Genomic DNA, 20,326 nt, shown 5'->3' on the forward strand with positions numbered 1-20,326 from the left:
CCTGGGCAACCGCCCGTGTCGCCCATATCAAAAACCGCTACTGGGTGGATTATTTTCTGCTGATATCTGTGAAAGCCATGCAAAGCAATGAAACGACTTTTAAAGCTGCTAAATCTGAACATATTTGTGTAAAATCTTTGTCCGTTTTTCACATTTCTTTTAATTCTCCCAAAATATTTTGTTTTCAGAGGCACATATTTTTCTAAACAGATTTTGATTTCTTGTCCTCGCTCTTTCAAAAGTACAGAACAGTATATTGAGTCTGATTATGCTGACTAGCTCCTAAATGAATGAATTAAACAGAAGAAGAATTTTGCCTTCCAAATGACTTTAATTAGACTCATCCTAAGAATGTTTTTTTTTCCAGACAAAAAAGAGAAAAATTTGACCTTCTTGCACAGCTGAGCCGTGTCTAACATTAGTGTTTTATGAGTGCGTCAGTTTGCACATTTTATGAAATTTTGCTGACATTTTTCTCTGCTTCTGCACCCACAGAGCTGCCATCAGCAGGGACCCCTTTTACGAGATGCTGGCAGCCAGGAAGAAGAAGGTGTCATCCATGAAGAGACATTAGGGGCACTCGGCTCTCCGGACGTTGCATTTGACAGAATAAGGGGCGCGGGGTCTGTTGGCCCTTCCTGGGCCATTGCAGAGGTCATGACCAAGGTCTGCCTCTGACCTCCCCAAGGCTTTTCTCTAGGATACACAACAGGTCTGACTTTTGGACTCTGCAGGCCAGAAAACAAAAAACAGGAAAGCATGCTGGGTTTTTAGATAAGAGTCTGGGCTGAGCGCCTCCTCTAACCTCCTGTCTGAATGTGTTGCTTTCTCTCTCAGCTTTTATATGTGCTCTGTCTATGAGACCGGAAGGGAGTGTTACTGTGCAACTCAGAGTCCCTTTTGAAGACACGTTAAAACAACACAGTTCTCATATACACTGCATACATACGCAACATCACAACAAGCATACTTTCATGGAGTCCTCCCCCGTCGCACACATTGTTTTAACTCAGCAGGTCTGACCGAGTGTGGCACCCCAACCAGAATATTCCTCACTGTGTGGAAGAAAAGCAAAGATCTTTTCTGACGTGCTTTAATATGTTTTGGTAATACGTGTCTATTTTTACAGCTTTTACTGTCAAGTCCTCTCGAGCCTTTTGTTGTTTGCTTTTGTAGAATAAAATGTTCAGATAGAAGCTGTAAAGGGGCTGCTATGAGAGGGAGGGAGGGTTATAATTTGCCAACTGTTAGTGATTTTTTTTCTTTTTTTAATAGAAAAAAGAAAACAAACTTTTTTTTTTTTTTAAAAGGAGAAAAAAAAGTTGCCACTCAGGAGATTGCTACCATGTTCAGAGACTTTACAGGGTGGGTTGACTTGGATCATGTAAACAACTCAAGAGATGCATTCAAAGGCACGACGGAGGCCCGGGCTGAGCTGTGTTTGTATGTGAAACTGCAGAGAAGGCGTCTGCTTGTCTGGGAGGGGATGCATCCCGGGGATTATGGGCCTGTCTATCGCTTTGGGCTTTTGAGGTCTGACGATTTGGGGGGGGGGGGGAGAAGCAAAAAGTCGGCCCATTTTTTCCCCCCTCGTTGTCTCATTTCGACTCTAAAACCAAATCATTATATTCCCGTATCATGCAAAAGTCATTGAAATGTCAGAAAACTTACTTTACTGCTGCACAGTGCCTGGTGCCCTAGATGAAATGTGATGAGAAATGCTGCTGGTTAGCAAAAGTAATTTAGATATATATTTTTCTTCCTTTGTTCCACTCATCCCACCTGTCACGCTTCTTTAGAGGTTTGCTTTTACTGTTATAATTAAACAACATTTTCAGCACAGCCTCATTCATCGTTATGTTTAAGACACACTGTAGTTTATGAATATTGCTTTAAAGGAGCAGAAATAAAAGTTTGTATTATAGAAACAATCTGATCCTTGTCTTAGTCCCTGTCTCAGGATCCAGTGTGCCAGGTGAAACAATACTGAAGAATGTACTGTGGTGAACCAAAATATATATATATATATATATATGGAGAGAGAGAGGGCAGAATGGCTGATTAGCGAGGCACCAAAAAAGCAAAAACTAGTTTTGAGGGTACAGTTAAACAAATAGGGTCTGATTTGTACACCAAGCCATCGTCTCAACTGCTCCACAGTTGTCTCTCATCTCATCTGTGCCTGCTGTCCCTAATCCCACCCCCAGCCGTCCTGTTTCCTGGTCTCCTCCTCTCCTCTCTGCTCTTCCCAGCGCACTACTCCTAGAGGATTAAGCAAAAATGCAAAACAATCATAATTCTAGACAGTATTGGTTTATTTATCAAAGTTGTACATATTTAAATGTATAGTGGGTATTGTGTTTCTAATTTTGTTTATTTGTTTTGCCATTTTCCTTTGGCACTCTGTTAGAATGACTGAGTTAAGGTTTCTATCAATGCCATTTAACCAAGCTGTAATAAAGACCGAATTGTCACAATGCTGACTGTTGTATTCTGTTTCGTTTAAATAGAGCACTGAAGCATATCATAGTTTTAACATGACACCACCAGGTGGCAGTATGTGATAAGGATCACTGGCCATTGTGCTGCAAAGACAGGCGTGCTATTTTTTCCGTTGCAAATGGTTTATTGTGCACTTTTATGCTGCTAATTAATGCACTTTCCCCAAATCGATGCCTAAATCAAATTATGGTTTAAATGTTGCCAGTCAGCCACATATATGAAGACACCCGGGCTGCCAGAAGAAAGTGCAGGAGAGCTGAACGTAAATGGAAGAAGGATCAACTTCAGGTGTCATACCAAATGTTACAAGATTACTGGAATTCTTACCAGAAAACTGTAAAAGATGCTAAGAGGAAACATTTCGCTACTATTATTCAGGCAAATTGTCGTAAGCCTCATGTCTTATTTAAGACTATTGACATGGTCCTTCATGCTCCACAGTCTTCTGTCGAGTCTTCTCAGGAAATTTGTGAAAACTTCCTACACTTTTTTATTGATAAAGTGCTATCTGTCAAAGCGCAGACTTCCCAGTCCGTTCCCGACCCTTCTACCCCTGCCCCTAGTTCTGCTGTCTTTGACAGGTTCGAGCCAGTTTCCATGCTCTGCCTGCAGGAGTTGGTTGCTCACATGAAGCCCTCAGGTTCCCCTTATGATGCTCTCCCTCCTCGATTTTTCAAAGAGGTTTTTCTCACTATAGCATCAGCTGTACAATCCATTGTAAATAGTAGTCTGTCCTCTGGTGTTGTACCTGTCAATCTCAAACATGCAGTGATTCAGCCTCTACTCAAAAAACCTGCTCTTGATCCTGATATTATTGCGAATTACAGACCTATTTCCAAACTGCCTTTTATCTCAAAGATTCTTGAAAAGGTAGTTTACAAGCAATTAATGTCCTTCCTAGAAGAACACGGTATTTTAGAAGTTTTCCAATCTGGTTTTAAAGCTTTACATAGTACTGAATCTGCCCTTTTAAGAGTTTTTAATGATGTGTTTTTGGCAAATGACTCAGGTGACTGTGTTATTATTGTGCTGTTAGATTTAACTGCTGCTTTTGATACAGTGGATCATAATATTTTAATTTCCCGTTTAGAGCAGTTGGTGGGTATGCGGAGTACCGCACTGCAGTGGCTCAGATCCTATTTGGCAGAGCGAACTTTCTCTGTGAAACTAGGGGAGTTTGTATCCTCTACTGCTTCTCTTCAATGTGGGGTTCCACAGGGTTCAGTTTTAGGCCCGCTTCTTTTCTCTCTATATCTCCTACCCCTTGGGTCTATTTTCAGGAAACATGGGATTTCTTTCCACTGCTACGCCGATGACTCCCAGATTTATTTCCCACTTAAAAAGATAAATGGCTTCTCAGTAGACCCGCTGCTCAGATGCCTTGATGAAATAAGGACTTGGATGGCTTTGAACTTTTTACATTTTAATGAACAGAAAACAGAAGTGATGGTTTTTGGTGGCGCTTCTGAGGCCACTATTATAGATCTTGGTTCACTGGCACAGTATGTTAAACCAGTCATCACTAATCTGGGAGTTAAAATAGAGGCAAATCTTAAACTTGAAAGCCAGGTCAGAGCTGTTGTAAGATCTAGCTTTTTTCATTTGAGGGAATTAGCCAAAATAAAGCCTATCTTATCGAAACAGCATTTTCAGACAGTAATCCATGCCTTTGTTACTTCTAGGCTGGATTATTGTAACGCACTTTATTTTGGGGTTAGTGATGCGTCCATTAGGCGCCTGCAGGTTGTGCAAAATGCTGCAGCACGTCTTTTAACTGGAACAAAAAAGTTTGAGCACATTACCCCTATTTTAATTTCACTCCACTGGCTACCTGTACATTTTAGGATTGTTTTTAAAATTCTCTTATTTGCTTTTAAATCTCTTAATGGCCTGGCCCCCCCCTACCTCTCGGAGCTACTACAACCATATACACCTGCCCGTTCCCTTAGGTCCGCCAATCAGCAACTCCTTAAGGTACCGAAAACTAAGTATAAACTTAAAGGTGATTGTGCTTTTGCTGTAGCTGCTCCAAAGTTGTGGAATGATCTGCCCTTGCATGTTAGGCAGGCCTCTTCTCTCTCTGAATTTAAAAGTCTTCTTAAAACATATTTATTCGCTGAAGCCTTTGGCATTGATTAGAGGGGTTGACTCAATTTGTTTTAACATGTTTCAATTTATTGTATCTATTTATTTTATTGTATCTCATTTTAATTTTCTTTACGTATGCTATTAACATGTACAGCACTTTGTGAAACTCTGGTTTTATGTTAAAGTGCTTTAGAAATAAAGTTGGTATGGTATGGTATGGTATATATGGCTGTGATTATAACTTCCACTTGAGGGCAGCCTTGAATTTGAATCATGCCCTCTGTGTCCTGAACGAACACACAAGTCCCAAAGAACATTTGCCCTTATAAAATCCACCCTCCCCTTCTGTTACTGTTTAAAACCAGGCCTTATTTACCCTTATAACATTTCATATCTTTTCACGGGCTTGATTTCAAAGTATTTATGGCAGAAATGTCAGGACAGCAGGGAAAGGTCGATATTCACAAGTGAATATGTATCATATTAAATGATGCCTGGAAAGGCAAATCAATAGAAATGACTTTCTCAATGGAGCAGGCATGCAGGAACCAGCAGGATGTAACTGTTGGGATGCAGTGCAAAGGGAGAACATCTGGGGTCACAAAGGCTAAGATGCAGCTGGATTTGTGTTCCATTTTGATGCCGTGTGTCATAGTGTCATGGGAAAGAACTGGCTGAAAAGTGATTGTTTCTTATTATTAATGACTTTGTAAAGCAGTAAATGATAGGAAGCAAAAAAAAGTCACAATCCTGCTGCTTCTGTGGGGGGAAAAAACACCATCTTTGATGAATGGTCTGCATATTTCTTCCCTATTCTTTCCATCATGTTCAGCAGTCCATGTGTAATTTCACACAAGACCCTTCAAAGTAGTTTGGGTAAACATTTCAGCTGCAAAAACACAAGTTAAACAAATCAATCCCATCTAAATATTTGCAGGAAATGCTAAATTGTCCTCGCGCATACGAGCTGTTTCTGAGTACATGGATTGATAAAGTTACATATTGTTTCTTCTCGGGCTTTAATTAATGTAGATAGTCGAAATGTTTTAAAGTTGAAACGTGTTTATCTTAACTGAAAACACAAAAAACCCTCAAAAAACAGAAGTTCTGTGATCTGTGGAAGATTAAAACCTTGTTGCTTTTTTTTCCTTTCAAACAAGCGATGTCTAAAAACAAGGCTAAATAAAACTGCTTATTTGTTTGATATTTTCCTCTGGGCCATTGCCTGCAGTGTTTTGTGAAAACACGGGTACAAATTATGCAACAATTTGTTCCAGATGTGCACTGAAGACAAAGACAAGAGATTTGTAGCCCTGAATTCCTGCGTTGCATCAATGCATTCTGTTATTAAGTGCATTACTGTATAATCAAAGTGGTTGGTAAATGGCCCCTGATCATCTTTGCATAGCCGCATTCAAGTAATATTTTGCACCCGTGCTGTGAAACAGGGTGATTTTTGAGAATTGCAGAGCAAGAGCGAGGAGGTGATCGTGACTGATGGGAAATGAGAGGCACGCTGCCACTGAAAGAACAAAAAAAAGTGAAAAACTGAACGTGTGGTGGTTGCGAAGCGGCGGCAGAAGCAGGGAAGTCTTTGTTTTTTTGTTTTTTTTACATTTCTGCACTCTTCTTCGCTTCTCGCATGTCTCACTCGACGTTGGAGTGTGCGTGACAAAGGGAAAGGTGATATTTTCTTCATTAGGAGTGGAGAAAGGAGTGGACGGGCTGTACTGAAAGAAGATCCCGGGAACAAACTGTATTCACAAATATTATTCAAAGCCAAATATTCTTAAAAAAAAAACAAAGGCACGGTATAAATGGCATGGCTCAGTATGACATAGCCGACCTTTGTGCGCTGAAACACACACCACTCGGCTGTGCTGTCACTTTAGGCTTGCTTGGTGGATTCACTTCTCTGTGGTTAAGCTGAGGAAGGAGGGGGAAGGTCTGGGGCTACTGCAGCTCTTATAGGCCAGGGAGAAGGATCCTCCGTCTTCTCAAGTAAGTGGAGACATGTGAGACCAGTAAGGCTCCAATTAGGCCCAGACTATTTCCCAGAAGCACTGGAATCCTCCCCCTGCCTCTCAGCCCACCTCTGTGGGAGAAGGGTGCACCCCACGGTGTCCAGACCTGACCTCAGCTGGCATGAAATGGGCCTTCTCTCGTAGTGGTTCATGCAAGCAAAGAATGTTACACATAGAAAGGCATGCGCATACAAACACTGTGACATGCAAAGAGAGATGCAACACAGCATTGTGGATGTTTTCACCCAAACCCATCCACAGCTGCACAGCATTTGCTCTGACTGCTCTCTTGGGCCTCGGGTTTGCATAAAATTACCAAGTCAACCCAAAACAGGAGTGTGTTGTTTGTCTGGGATTTTTTAAGCTGATCTAGTAAGTCTAAAAGTCATCATTCATGTTAAGCAGCATTGCTCTTCTACAATGGGAAGAACCTGATCTCAAATGGCTAAAAAGAAAAAAAAGAATCATGCTTGAGCAAACACAAATACACACAGAGACAAAGCACGACACACAGACAGGCTGGAGCCGTTTGCAGGTGGCAATTAAGCATGTTTTCAAATGCAGGATTGTGCAGCGTTCAAGGTGCATGTACACTTTAGGTGCTGTGCTGACACATGTGTCGGTGGTTTACTGGAAGAAAAGATCCCGCTCAGATCACTTTAGCAATCTCTCTGGTAAAGGACAATGAATATAACCTCAGGGCAGGATTTCTGAGAAAGGGAGTTAAAAGGAAGAGACAACAAAGACAAGACTCCCCCCCCACACAACCCCCCCCCCCCTCACACACACACACACACACCCTCAACTGTCTCTCCCCTTACATCTCACTCTGCCTGACATACCCCTATAACTATGCAAACAGCATATTTACTGTGCAGTGAGTTGTGCATAAGCTAGCTGTTGGGAGCCCTGTTTAAAACTGTGATGGTCAACAGCAGGAAAACATAGCTTGCATGGAACAAAAAGTTCACTTCATCTCCTTTCAAAGTGTTTGTGCGTGTGTTTTTTATCTCAAGCATGCAATTGTGTACGTTTGAAAAGTTTCCTGCACAAAAAATCTCAGAAAACGTCTAATTAACACCAACTGAAGGAGATCTGTGTTCCAGCTTTTATTTAAGATACGTGACAAAAAACCTTTCTGATAAAATCAAAACAGCAGACATGTTCGCTTAAAAACCCTCTTCTTTCCTAACAGTTGCTTACTTTCCCTGAACAATATAGTTTTTCCCATACATTTTGAGGACGTCCTCTTTATCGCTGACATAGTGACCCAGTTGTGAGAGCTTGGAGGAAATAAAAAGTGCTCACAAACAGGTTCCTCTTAACAATCAACAAGGTGACAATGTCTACTGGTAGATTTATGATTTAGTTGTAAAGATCACTAAAGGATGCGTAACTGATTAGTACCTGTAAGGAAAGTATGCTGATTGCAGTTACCGGCATTGTAGCTGAGAAATGAGACAGCCACTTGTCTGTACACACAGTTGTGATATAGTGGAGTAATTGAGGTTACACTCCTTCTGTTCGTGTCATAACAAAAACTTCTCTGACTTCTGTTTTGGTAACGAGTTCATCTACATGTGAATTCTTTCCTTTGTAACTGGTAGCTCTGGATATAATTATACAGAGCGTTAAAGTGAACGCAAAACCTGCGCTGGGGCCACTTTTTTCCATTTCAGCTCTGCGCTGGGGTTTGCTGCTCTCCTCGCCTGACGGTTTATAGAGCAGACTCTTGTCAAAGGGCTTGGCCTTTGCATCAGTGGGCTTTCTGCAGCGTATCACAGCCATTCAGCATCCTTTAGTGTTCAAGCACGGACTAATGGTTGTGACTGTTTCGTTTCTTTTTTTTTTCTTGAAAGCTTTCATATTTTCACATAAACTGAAACAGAAAGCAGAGGTGAGCAGCAAAGCCGCATCAGAGACTCAACACGACAGTGGGCTTAGCGTGGGCTAACGATTCTTGTGTGACGGAGGGGTCGGTTTTAATTTTGTGATTGACTTTTTTGAGTGCAAACTTTCATATATGCTTCCAGAGCAAAACAGAGAGCAGAGGAGAGCAGCAAAGCAGCGTTAGCAACTCTCTGCATAAAGTTTTACTCAGTATGAGTTAACAATGGTGGCATGGGCTCATGGTTGAAATTGGATTGCTGTTATTATTATTATCCATGCACCAAGCAGTTTGTTACCCACCTGGAAACATTCACATCAGCAGCCAGTTTAGAATCGCCAGTTAACCTAACATGCATGTATTTGGACTGTACCCATAGAGCAGGGCATCTAACATGCTGACGCTCAGAGGCTCTCATTCTGGAGTATCCTTGGGCGACGCACAGAACTATGAGTTGACCCCGGTGCATATATCAGAGTGCAAATGTTAACCAGTGCTAAGAGTGGTGCTTTGAGTGCTCAGCTGAGTAGGAGTAGAACTTGCTAACACACAGCAATGGAGTAATGGAGAGGAGGAAAAAAAGACAGAAGGTTGTTTGTTTCAGTGGGAAAACAGGAATTTATGAATTTTTCTGCACATTCGTTGAGCTGTGGGTGGATCTAATTCTGGGAAACTGAATATTTGTGTGAGTAAGTATGTGCGTGCACCGAGAAAGAGAAGCACATTGTTTTTCTTCCCTACGAGTTTCGCGTGGTTTAATCTCACGTCCAAATGAAATGTCCTGTAGATTACCTCATGTCGATTGAAGCGTATTGTATAATTTGCAGCCACAGGACTTCGAAGAACCTGAGATTAGAACTCCAGGAAACTGGGATAAGCTGGAGTAATTTCTGGAACCGCCAGATTGTTTGTTTACATGCAAGCGTATGTTTTGGAACAGGCTGTACCTTGCTTCCAAGATTTTTAGTTAAGAACAGGAAAATGAGGGGAAAGGAGGCGGTGGTTTGGAACAAGTCCAGAAGAATTTCCTGTCTATAGGGAGTGCCCGACTAGAAGAGGACAAAAGGAAATGCCTTGCAGAAAGAGAACGGGAAAGGTCTGGCAGTTGCAAAGCACTTTTCTGAACTCTAACTCAGGGCCGGTTAACACTTGTTCTTTTTTGTGATTAATGTCTTTGCTAATGAGTCAAATGTTGCTGTATTTTAGGCACGGAGCCAGCGTAAAAAGTCCTTCTTTGTAAAATATGTAATCACAAAACATATCTGAAATACGCAGGAAAGGCCATGCAGACAGGGCCTCCCTCTGTTAGGGCCTCTTGGAAACACTGAGCTGCTGTTTTCGGAGGCCGCAAACCTCAAAGTGTAGGAGTTGCATTTCTCTGATGCAGGGCAGCAAAAAACAGGATTATCGAGAAAACAGAACTGCAAAAGGAGAAGAAATGCATCTGTCCTGAGCTGTTGATTTATGACACACAAGGAAACAAACACTAGCAGATGATGATGGAAAAGATGAAAGAACGTTCCTCTAACACTAAAAGAGAGTCAGACAGAAACACACCTGCGCTAGGAACAATAGGCTCCATTCAATCCAGCGAATGACATTTAGTCCATTTATAGTCTCATGATATGACTTCATTGTATCCGCGGAGATCACGTGCAAGGTCAATGAGGTCTCACAGACATACGGAAATGTTTACAGATACAGAGAATAGTTGCGATCAAAGCTTTCCCGCGTGTGACTGATATATCCCGAGACGTATTCTCACATATCTGAGTCGGATCTTTTAGATTGTCCAGAATGATGTCAGTAAATGCAAAATCCTCATTTGAGATGAGGTTGATCTACAGTTTGAGAATATCTTCCAGGTTAACCCCCTCTGATCCACTGAAATGTCCCTGTCCTGTCCCTAGTCCGTATCACAAGGCTCCATCAGCACTTTTATCTCAACAGTAACCACAAAACCTGTGTGTGAGCGTTGCACATATACACAATAAATCCTTCCGGAAATATCGCGCTTACTGGCAAAGCATGGGATCAAATTACTACTACTGCGTTATAGAGGAAGTTTGCGTTTCTGTGTTTGCATGTTGGTGCATTTGGATGAGCCCTACATCATTCTAGCATCTGCATATAATAAATGTCTGCATGCACGTATGTGTGTGTTCCTCGCAACACAAGGGCGATCATGCGTGTTTTGGCAGCACGTCCCCTCAGTTGAGTGCATTTAAACAAGGTGTTCTCGGTTAACAGTATCCCTCAGCAAACCTGCTATTATGGCGCAGACAGATTTATTACCAGCTGCCTGAATGACATCAGCCAGCTATTTCTGGGATTTGTGGGAATCAAAGTCCATTTTGAAGATCCCGATTATGTCATTAGCTCCCTCTGTCCCCAAGCATTCGATACTGATAAAAGAATGGTGGCGGCAGAGGCAGATGAGCCAAGATAGGCGGACAGCGTCACATCAATCATATTATCTGCACCGATCTGAATGTTTTGAGGCAACCCATCACATCTGGACACCGGCCATTTCAAGGAACGCGCCACGTGTGCATTCTTCAGAGACAGCTCATGGTCTGTGCACGGTTGTATGCCCTAACATACTTATGCAGTGATCAAGGAGGTGCAGATTGTGAAACCCAATGTGATGTTTTTGTTTTGTTTTTTTTTCAGGTTGTGTATTAGCTGTGCATCACTCATACATTAAGTTATCTGAATGAAATCAGTGGAAAACACAGATATTCTCCCGCAGCTGAGAGCTGGATGATTTATACGACTCAATATGTTGCCACCGCCTGACTTAACATAATGACAAAAACTGATATCTAAAAACCCAAATTTTTCATTTCATGGTGTGGTTGTGTGCCAGACTTTTAGGCCACTAAAAAGAAAAGTGCTCTTGTTACACTCTGGTTTTTAGATGGATTAAGCAAACAAAATAGAATGGGTTCATTAGTGAACTTTACAGGCATTGGTACACAGAGTTTGTTACTTTTGGACAGAGCCAGGAATTTCATTATGTAGCCGCATATTCAGGGCCTGCTACGCAAACTAAGTCCTGGCCAGAAATAAATAAGGATATTTCCCAAAATATTGAAACTATTCTTTAACAATAAATGCATTTTAGTTGCATTAGATTCGGCATGTTTGGCCTGTTATTGTTTGAAGTGAAGAATGGGATGTACTGGTATGGATCAGTTGTGAGAAAGCTTCACTTGTACCTACAAAAAACATCCAACCCGAAGCCACTTTCTGTGGAAAATTATGTGGATCTAGGCGACAACTCTTGATGCCATTTGTTCCTTTTCTTTCCCTTTCCTCCTTAATTTTGACAGTAATCAGAGTGAATGAATCACACAATCGCAGAGCCTTCCTGAATCAATTTTCGCTTATTATGCACGTCAGTGTCAGAAAAAGCCACTAATCCCAGGGGGTCTAAGATTTGTATGACTTATATGATTTAAAGATGTCAGGAATCTTGTAGGAGCTCCATCCTTACTGGAAATTTTCTAAAATGACTATTTGCATATTTCAGATTGAACTGATCAAAACAGCACTCCTCCCTTTGTCTCATGATGATGGCAAATATGAAAACAAACCCGCGTCTGGAAAAATGATCTCAAGGCCAACAGTGAACATGCAAATGCAAGTATATTCCACTTCCACTTCCTCATCTAGAAGGAAGAAGAATAATTGGCATTTATACAGAAATGGACCATAGTGTGTTGTAATGTAAATATTGCAACACTGCTTGGACTGGATAAGTTTGCTGGTCGTTTGCTTGCAGTCGTTAATCGAAAATAATTTATTCATGAAGCTTTCCCAGCAATTTAATAAGCCTAACATTAACACTTTGTCCAGAGATAATAATCTATGCACTGGGTGCATAACATGATTAAAGAGTTGTGTTTATCTCCCATGGTAGTGCTGTCAAACATTGCAATGATAGTTTTAGTGTGAAGAGTAAATTAATAGCGCTACGTTCTGCTTTTAGCCCTTCCCAGAAGGCAGCTATGACATTCATAAATAGACACCATGTGATACTAAGCGAGGAATGCTGCCTGTGCCAAAACGTGACACCCAATGTCAGTGCCAGCTTTCACAACTTTACAGATCATCAAGTGGGAATCAACCATTTATAAAAAAAAAAAACCTGCACGTTTAATCACCCGTGCACAGAGAAATACAGTCAACTATGTGGCAGTATGCATATTCAATAAAAGAGAAAAAAATCTGCACAGTCTGATTGTCTGTGAGCTTTGAATGGAGGGTGTGTTTTCGGTTTTGGAATTTTATTTTGAATTTCTTTCTTTTTCCTGAAAAAAACCGTTTTACTTCTCATGTAGTGTCGTCAGTTCTCATTAATAGGAAAGAGTAAATATTAATAAGAAAGCACTCGTCTCTGTCAAAATACAGGAACACATCTGCAACAGAAGAGTTGCGCAATCAGAGTGATGAATGGTATTCGTAGTGCGCATGAACAGAATATTCCCAAGTGTTTCCCGGACTAACCTCGTATGTCGTGAAAGACAACTCCACAATGGTTACAGTAAACACAAAATACATGGATATGTTTTCATCAACATATACAAGGACATATAAATTTGAAGAAGAAGAAGAAGAAGAAGAAGAAGCAGAAGAGTAGCTTGTGAAAAACAATGTTGCCATCTGGGTTTTTGTGGCATTCTCAGCTGCGGTGGTCATGCATAAGACTTCCCATAATTTACAGAAGCACAAAGACCGACATTGATAGCGACACTGTAAGAAAGACACTGAAAAAGTTACCAGGAAATCATTACTGAATGATTGGTAATAACACAGAAGTTGCCCTGCCCAATCAAAAAAAGGAAGTTTTACAGTAATTTAGTTCCAAATGGCGGTAAGTGGACAAATAGAAACAGGGGAAATAGGCAGGTAGAGACACAAAGTGCCATTGTTCATTCATTATAAAGACTAGCACATTTTAGACTGACAGGCATACCAGGAATCTACCAGATTACCTTAGTTCATCAGTGTCTAGCAGTTCTACGGGAACTTTTGAGATTTCCTTTTACAGTCCTTCCTTTCGTGAAATACAATGTCTGTGTAAGTTAGCGCATTAGGAAATAACGATTTTATTCTGGCTCTTCTGTGCATAATAGGATTTTAAAAGGAAAAAACAAAAGAAAAACGCTGTTACCAGTATTGTTGACTCAACTGGAATTCAGGATCAGTGCATTCAGCTGTGCAAACACAAAAAGAAAAAAAGAAAAGCAGCTCCAAAATATTTTGTTGAATAATATTTTTTTGCTTTTCGCTGCCCTTTCCAGTTGATAGGTCTGCTATTTTGCCCTCATACCCAGTGGGTTTACGGGAACCACGAGCTAGGGTAAATTTCCGAGTCAGTCTGGGAAAACCTAAACAGCTGTCTCTTTTTTTCTCCCTAACCAGTGGTTTATAGCTAAAAGCTAGCATCCGCTGCCATGTGATGCCTTGTCTAAGCCACTTAGAACTAATTCTAAGAAGAACTACACAGAAAATTTGGTTGTTGTCGATGTATTTGTTTGTCAGTAGCTCATGCATTCGAACCTTTAAATATGAACAAATGCTCATTTTTGGTGTAGTATTTTCATTCGCTAAGACTACTATAAATATACGCCAGGGAATGGCACACACACATGCACACACACACTTAGCCTAAAAAACCAAATGTGTCATTGCCAAACCTTCCAGCCACAGATGTTTAACCGGAGTCCCACAGTGTGCTACAGCAACAGGGAAGAAAGCTGCCTCAGCTACAGGTCACTTGGTTCGCCTGCCACCTTGACTGACAAATGTATGCACAGCCTCAGTTTATTGTAATCGACCTGTAAAATTACAGTACACACATTAAACAGCCAAGTCAGCATCCCATAATAGTGTGCATAATTGTTCCTGTTGAGCACTGGGAAGGCAGGTTCTTTTTCCCAGCTTCAGTCAGCTTACTAGTTCATTTTTGTTCCAGTCATTCCTAGTATGGACCCTGGGGAGCCTTTGAATACCAAATTAATACTTTACATTGATGACACCATAGTTTTTCTGGAAACAAGCACGCTGTTACAGGGCTATCCTAGTGATCCTCTCCCATCCTGCTTGCCTGTATTAGACAGCACCTGACTCACCTCTGTGGACACAGCTGGTCTTTAACAAAGGCCATCAGGCACTCTGGCGTCACTCTATTTCCCTCAAGCTCCCCCTCTTGTCCTGAAGTTTGTTAAAAAAAACAGAAAAAAAATTGGGTTTTTCTCTCTTTATTTCTATGGATTCCAGTTTGTGTTGAGAAATGTCAAATTCCTGTACGATTCCATGGCCCTGCCTAATAGATCTCAGCATTAATGAGTAAGCTGTATACAGATCCTGACATGAAAAAACAGCCTGGGGTTAATCTACAGCAGAACAACCAGCTGAAGCTGATGGTCATAGCTGAGTCAACAGGGAACAAGATGAGGTGGACAGTGTGAGCACTCTATCAGTCACAATTTACCAAAGATAGGCATTTCCACAACTGAACAACTGACTTCTGATGAATTTTTTAAAAAAGTCCTTGTTTAACAGTTCTACAAACTGGCTTATAACACCCATTCAAAGTGTCTCTAAAAACATATTTTAAACATTTATTTTATAATCTGCCTTTACACCCGTTTTTATTCATGTGTACCCACCAAAAAGGGGGCAAATAAACAATTGCAAAGGCACTTTTTCAGCTGAAAAACAGCAGCACAGTCTCTGTAGAGAAGCAAAATGGAAACTGGTATTAATACGTGTATAAAGAGCTTAACATAGGACTTAAACTGCTCTATTTGATGTCCAATATTATACAAACTATGCAGGTGTAGCTTCAAGACATAATAAATACCTTACAAATGATCACCGCGTCACATTAAAGCATATCAAGGTTTATAAGAGAGCGCTCAAATATCTCAGGGCGCTCATTAAAAGTGCACAAACGCAAACGGGAAAACTGTTAAACCATCTGACGACAAGAAGTAAACAATAATCCGCTGCCCTTGGAAACCAGCTGTTGCCGGTTGAGAAATAAAATCAAGTTTGCCAAAATCTGTCGCCCTCTATGGGAAGGCAGCGATGAGCATTCAACCCTCTGTTACTATGAATTTCTCAGAAACCGATTGCACAAAGCGTCGCAGCTGAATCATTACCTCACGCTAATCACTAAAAGAGGAACTTTTAATAGGAAAAAAATGACTACATAGCCAAATATAGATTTATGGTCGGCGTCAATAAGCATCGAGGCTCGAAATCTACAATGAAGTTAAAAGTTTTGTGTGAACAAAAACACAAAGGTGCAGGAGGACTGCTTGGAACTCCTCACTAACTTCATTTGGAGGAACAGCAGCGGGGGGAGGGGGGCAGTGCGCTTCTCATAGCAGGAATCCTTTAAAAAAAATAAACACACGCTTCCTGTCAATCTGCCAGGAGAGCAGCTTTACTGGAAGTGAGGGGGCGGGGTCTGAAGACTCAGCCTCGTCTGTATAAAAAGGTTCACCGCTCTCTGAGAGGCGCACTCAGCTTGTTACGCACAGAGAAGGCTCTTTACTAACCTGCCAAAAAGAAAAGGCAAGACAAAAAAAAACTTTGAAGTTTTTTCTCAAGCACCCAAAAGGAGGCAGGGCAACTCACTATCTGAGCAAGCTTTTGGATTTAACTTAAAAGAGCGACTTTGGAGAAACATCACAGGTACGGACCAGTCTCTTTTCTCATTTTGCACTCTCTCTCTGTAGCATAAAATCCTTATTATATAACCAGAATGTATAATTCATGTCAAGGGTGTTTAACTAACTGAGGCAAACTGTTTAGAGAAGCCGACCGTGGCATGTAAATTGCGCAATGAATATTATGCTGTCTTTACTGGAACTGACCGTGGTGCCTCAATCCCGAGGGCAGATTACACACACACATACGCACATACACACTCATACACAAAGTTTCCCCGAAACGGCTGGAAGTTAGCTGAAGGATATTAGTCAAACAGGGAGAGCAGAGTAAGGCTGGGTAGCCCCAAAGTTTTAAACATGACATACAGTTATGGAAGGAAAAAAAAGTTTCCAGTAGTGCCTCTGGGAGTTTTAAGAGTATTCAAGTTGAATTTGTAGTTAAAGTTTAAATCAGAATTTTAATGTCTGTGTGATCAAAACTGAGTTTTAACCCAAGCCTCTTCTTTCTTTACTTCAGGTGTTTCATTCAGGCAAAGGCTGAAAACAGACCGCTTCTTGCCTACTCAAACAACCCTCTCCACCTCACCTCTTCTTTCGTCTGTGCGGCACCCGGTGCTCCTCAAGCTGCCAAGAAAGCGGGCATAGCGCCATGGTAACTCACAGCAAGTTTGACTCCGCGATGAGTAGCAGCCCCTTGGACTCCAAAATGCGGCTGTCTTACCATTACAAAACTTTCACCTCGAAAACTCAGTATCAGATGGTCCTGTCCACTTTTCAAAAGCTCCAGGAGAGTGGCTTCTACTGGAGCACCATCACCGGCAAGGAGGCCAATGCCATGCTGGCCTCCGAGAAAGTGGGCACGTTTCTGATCCGTGACAGCGCTGACCACCGACACCTTTTCACCCTCAGTGTCAAAACGGCCTCAGGCACCAAGAACCTTCGCATCCAATATGATTCAAACTCTTTTTACCTGCAAACTGACCCTAAGAACGTTCAGTCTGTTCCCCACTTTGACTGCGTTCTCAAGCTGGTTCATTTCTACATGGCTCAGAATAAAGGGAACATTCAAAGTGGGAATATCTACTACATTTACTGCAGTGGGCAGAAGATCCCTCTGGAGCTCATCCGACCTCTCTCCTGCTGCATGTCCACTTTGCAGCACCTGTGCAGGAAAACCGTCAATGGACATTTGAACATTTCTTCCAAAAGAGACCAACTTCCTCATAATTTGAAGGACTTCCTCCAGGAGTATGACGCTCCTATCTAGTGGCATTTGACTGATCCCTGTGTTAAGAGTGTAATGGAAAAAACCTGGTTGGTTTCAGAGCACCTATACACAGTCGGGAGCTGCATTTGAGGAGTAATGAAGCAGTAGAGTCGACAGAATCGAGCCCAGGACTGAGCTTGTGAAGGGGGACCACATGTGTACTGACAAGATGTGTGTTGTTCTCAAAAAAGACATTTAAAAAGACACTGGATTGAGGACCAATCCACAAAGAGGGCCAAGAGAACGAGAGCACTGCTGTGATCTGGTGGCACTATCTTCGTCTGCCTCACCGATGACGTGAAACTTAGTAAAAACCGAAGTGAGGTTCACAGCCAGCTGTCTACAGTGCAGTGACACATAGGTTCCCTCTGCCACCGCTGCTGCTGCTAACCAGTGTACTGTGAGGCTGTTTAGCTCACACATCAGCCTTAGAAAATGATCCACCAATTACAGCTGGACTGGCTTTGTTACTGGATGAGAATCTTGGATGTGTTAGCATCCTGGGATTTCTGGTCTAGTGTTCGCTGGAAATCCACAGACGATAAATGGAAAAAGCCAGAGTACAAATAAATGGACACTGATTGGTTTTCTGGGTTTATTTGTGCAACAGCTTGTGTGGGATGTATAAAGAATGGAAAATGTGGACATTTATATTTTTGATTTATAGAACATGTTTACGCCAAATTTTGCCAGAACAAGACCACAGTTTGTTGGAAGGTCAACAAGACTGAATCCTCAGAGATTTTACTTGAGAAAGGAGCACCACTGCCAAGTTAAGCAAATACAAAGACACCCTTTTATTGGCTGAACGGTGTCTTAGTATTTGTGGCACAGGCAGGATCATTACTGCATTCAAATGAATGTCAACATCATTTTCCTTAAAACCATGAGCTAAAATGAAATGGTTGATCTTTTTTGTGTGTGTGCGCTTGTATGCGCCGTCTTTCATAAAGATGTATTTTTGCCAGCCCAACCACTTGCTGGGGATGCTTGAAGATAATTGAGAAGTTTGACGAAGCAAGCAGACTGATACAACTTTGCACTTATTTATATGTGTACAAACGTTTCACTAATTTATAATAAAGAGTGATATTTTTTCTAAAAACTGACATCTCATTGTTTTATTTTACTTTGCCTGTGTGTGGATGGGGAGTTGTGGTGGACACAAAGCTGACATGACACGCCTGGATCTTTAACTTAGGGTTACATACACATGTAGTTTAGTTTTCTTGCCACATAATTCAGGTCACAAGATTTCTACTCATGATTTCCACTTAGAGTTTACCAAGCGCCACCTTTAACCGAGATGGGAAACCACAGCTCTATATCTGACGCTATTTTTTTCTTTTCTTTTTTGATGTATTAAACACAAAGATATAAAAGGCGTTATACTTTCTCTTTTAAAAGATTAGCTTCCCCAGAAGACAGCATGCTTGGTTTGAACTTCAAACAAAAAAGTTATTTCTGAGTGTTATTTCCTAAGAGTATTTCTTCCTCTAACTGAGAAGCTGCCACACACAAAATACTCCAGAACTGTATAACAATCTAGTCTTCTAGAGAAGTACAGACTGCGTCCTTTATTCTTGCGTGACTCACTGGATTCTTTGTAGGTGTTGGTGTGACTTAACACGCTCGCACATGCACAGACATAATGATGCCGCAGTCTGCTTATAACACGAATGGATCTGATGAGTGTTCGTGTTCTCTGTCTGGTTCTCAGAAATGCTCAACACCCTGCGCACAAATGTATAAATAAGTCAACACGGGAGGTTTAGTTTAGTACAGAGAAATTCAGAGAGGTGACGTATTCACTGTTTCATATGATGTCAGTCGTGAAATAATGTGGAAAGCCGCTAGCCCGCTTAAGAACAGTCAGTTCTTAAGTTTTACCACGGCGTGTCTGAAACGTTTCTGCTCTAAGACAACAGTTTTGCGTCAGCAAGCCGTACTACAGGGCTGCAGGACTGAAAACAAAACAGGAAAGATGTGAGCCATTCTCCCAAACACGAGAGATTAGATCGACTTTCTTGTGCAGTTCTGTTTGCGCTGGTTATTTATGAGCGCAACACATCCTGAGCTCCGGGGCCATCTTTCCTTTGGAAAGGAAGGCTGTCTCGGCTGACAAAGGATTTAAATGGGCCTAAACACAAGCATTGCTGTTATGTAACCAACAGTCATATCTATTTCCTTCCTGGCATTATTAACAATGATTTATGATCAGTTCTGTATTTTGCTACCTCTATTTTTTTAATGCATAGTTAATCAGATCAGAAGGGGGAAAAAACACACATACAAAGTCAGTAGGAACATCAACATTGAGGAAGTGAGACTTAAATATATCCCCATCAGATGATTCGGATTCATCAGTTGTCGTCTACCCCTCTCTTTGTGTTCTCTTTGTGACCCGGGTCCTGCACCGGGGAACCTTGCAGCCAGGATAGGGTTGAGGCCCATCGCATCCCCGCTTGGATAAATGTTTATGAAAAAAATATTTGAATGTATTGCAAGATAAAAGATGCTTTTTTCCACCCACACGAAAAAACGGCCACACCATCTCTTACAGTGTATACTGCTACATAATATCAAGAGCGACTACAGCAAGGAACACATACACAATTGCAGCCAGCTACTTGATAAATGACCAGGAATGTGCAATAACCTCAATGTGCAGCATAATTACAGCTCCTACTTTGCTTGCTTCAACAGCACTTTGCTGTTTTCTCGCTGCCTCTGGAGCTGAGTGCAGAGATGTCAGAGAGATGAAGGGTGACTGAGGTGATGTGTGCTCTGTGGTATATGTACAGAACCCTGTTTTAGTTTTTCTCTTAATACTACTACTACTTTTAATAATAATACTGATATGATA

The 20,326-nt window shown here is 41.4% G+C and overlaps 2 protein-coding genes and 1 long non-coding RNA gene across 6 annotated transcripts in view; 2 read left to right on the forward strand and 1 right to left on the reverse strand.

Annotated features, from left to right (window-relative positions):
- Window positions 1-2,477, forward strand: part of cyth1a (cytohesin 1a) — a 41,078-nt gene extending 38,601 nt beyond the window's left edge. For all 4 annotated transcript variants that reach the window (XM_086289333.1, XM_086289331.1, XM_086289332.1 and 1 more), the window contains exon 13: window positions 496-2,477. In XM_086289333.1, the coding sequence (XP_086145459.1) occupies window positions 496-574 (79 nt within the window). In that variant the 3' untranslated portion in view covers window positions 575-2,477. The remainder of the gene's footprint in view (window positions 1-495) is intronic.
- An 11,733-nt stretch (window positions 2,478-14,210) lies between these two features.
- Window positions 14,211-15,491, reverse strand: LOC147332659 (uncharacterized). The gene is made up of 3 exons (XR_015128834.1): window positions 15,377-15,491; window positions 14,643-14,724; window positions 14,211-14,348 (listed from the first exon to the last, which is right to left on the reverse strand). It is a non-coding gene; the product is annotated as an uncharacterized LOC147332659 (long non-coding RNA).
- A 530-nt stretch (window positions 15,492-16,021) lies between these two features.
- On the forward strand, window positions 16,022-18,565 carry LOC147332660 (suppressor of cytokine signaling 3-like). Its single transcript, XM_086289335.1, has 2 exons — window positions 16,022-16,215; window positions 16,711-18,565. The coding sequence occupies exon 2, from the start codon at window positions 16,843-16,845 to the stop codon at window positions 17,458-17,460; it is 618 nt and encodes a 205-aa protein (XP_086145461.1). The 5' UTR covers window positions 16,022-16,215; window positions 16,711-16,842; the 3' UTR covers window positions 17,461-18,565.
- Window positions 18,566-20,326: the final 1,761 nt, after the last annotated feature.

This window comes from Aulonocara sp. 'chitande type north' Nkhata Bay, linkage group LG4, assembly GCF_057382095.1.
Source record: "Aulonocara sp. 'chitande type north' Nkhata Bay isolate Kocher_YH1m ecotype deep benthic linkage group LG4, A_spYH_male_GT1.1, whole genome shotgun sequence".
NCBI classification, from domain to species: Eukaryota; Metazoa; Chordata; class Actinopteri; order Cichliformes; family Cichlidae; genus Aulonocara; species Aulonocara sp. 'chitande type north' Nkhata Bay.

Coding starts and splice junctions, on each gene's coding strand:
- LOC147332660 (XM_086289335.1), top strand. CDS start 16,843: ATGGTAACTCACAGCAAGTTTGACTCCGCGATGAGTAGCAGCCCCTTG.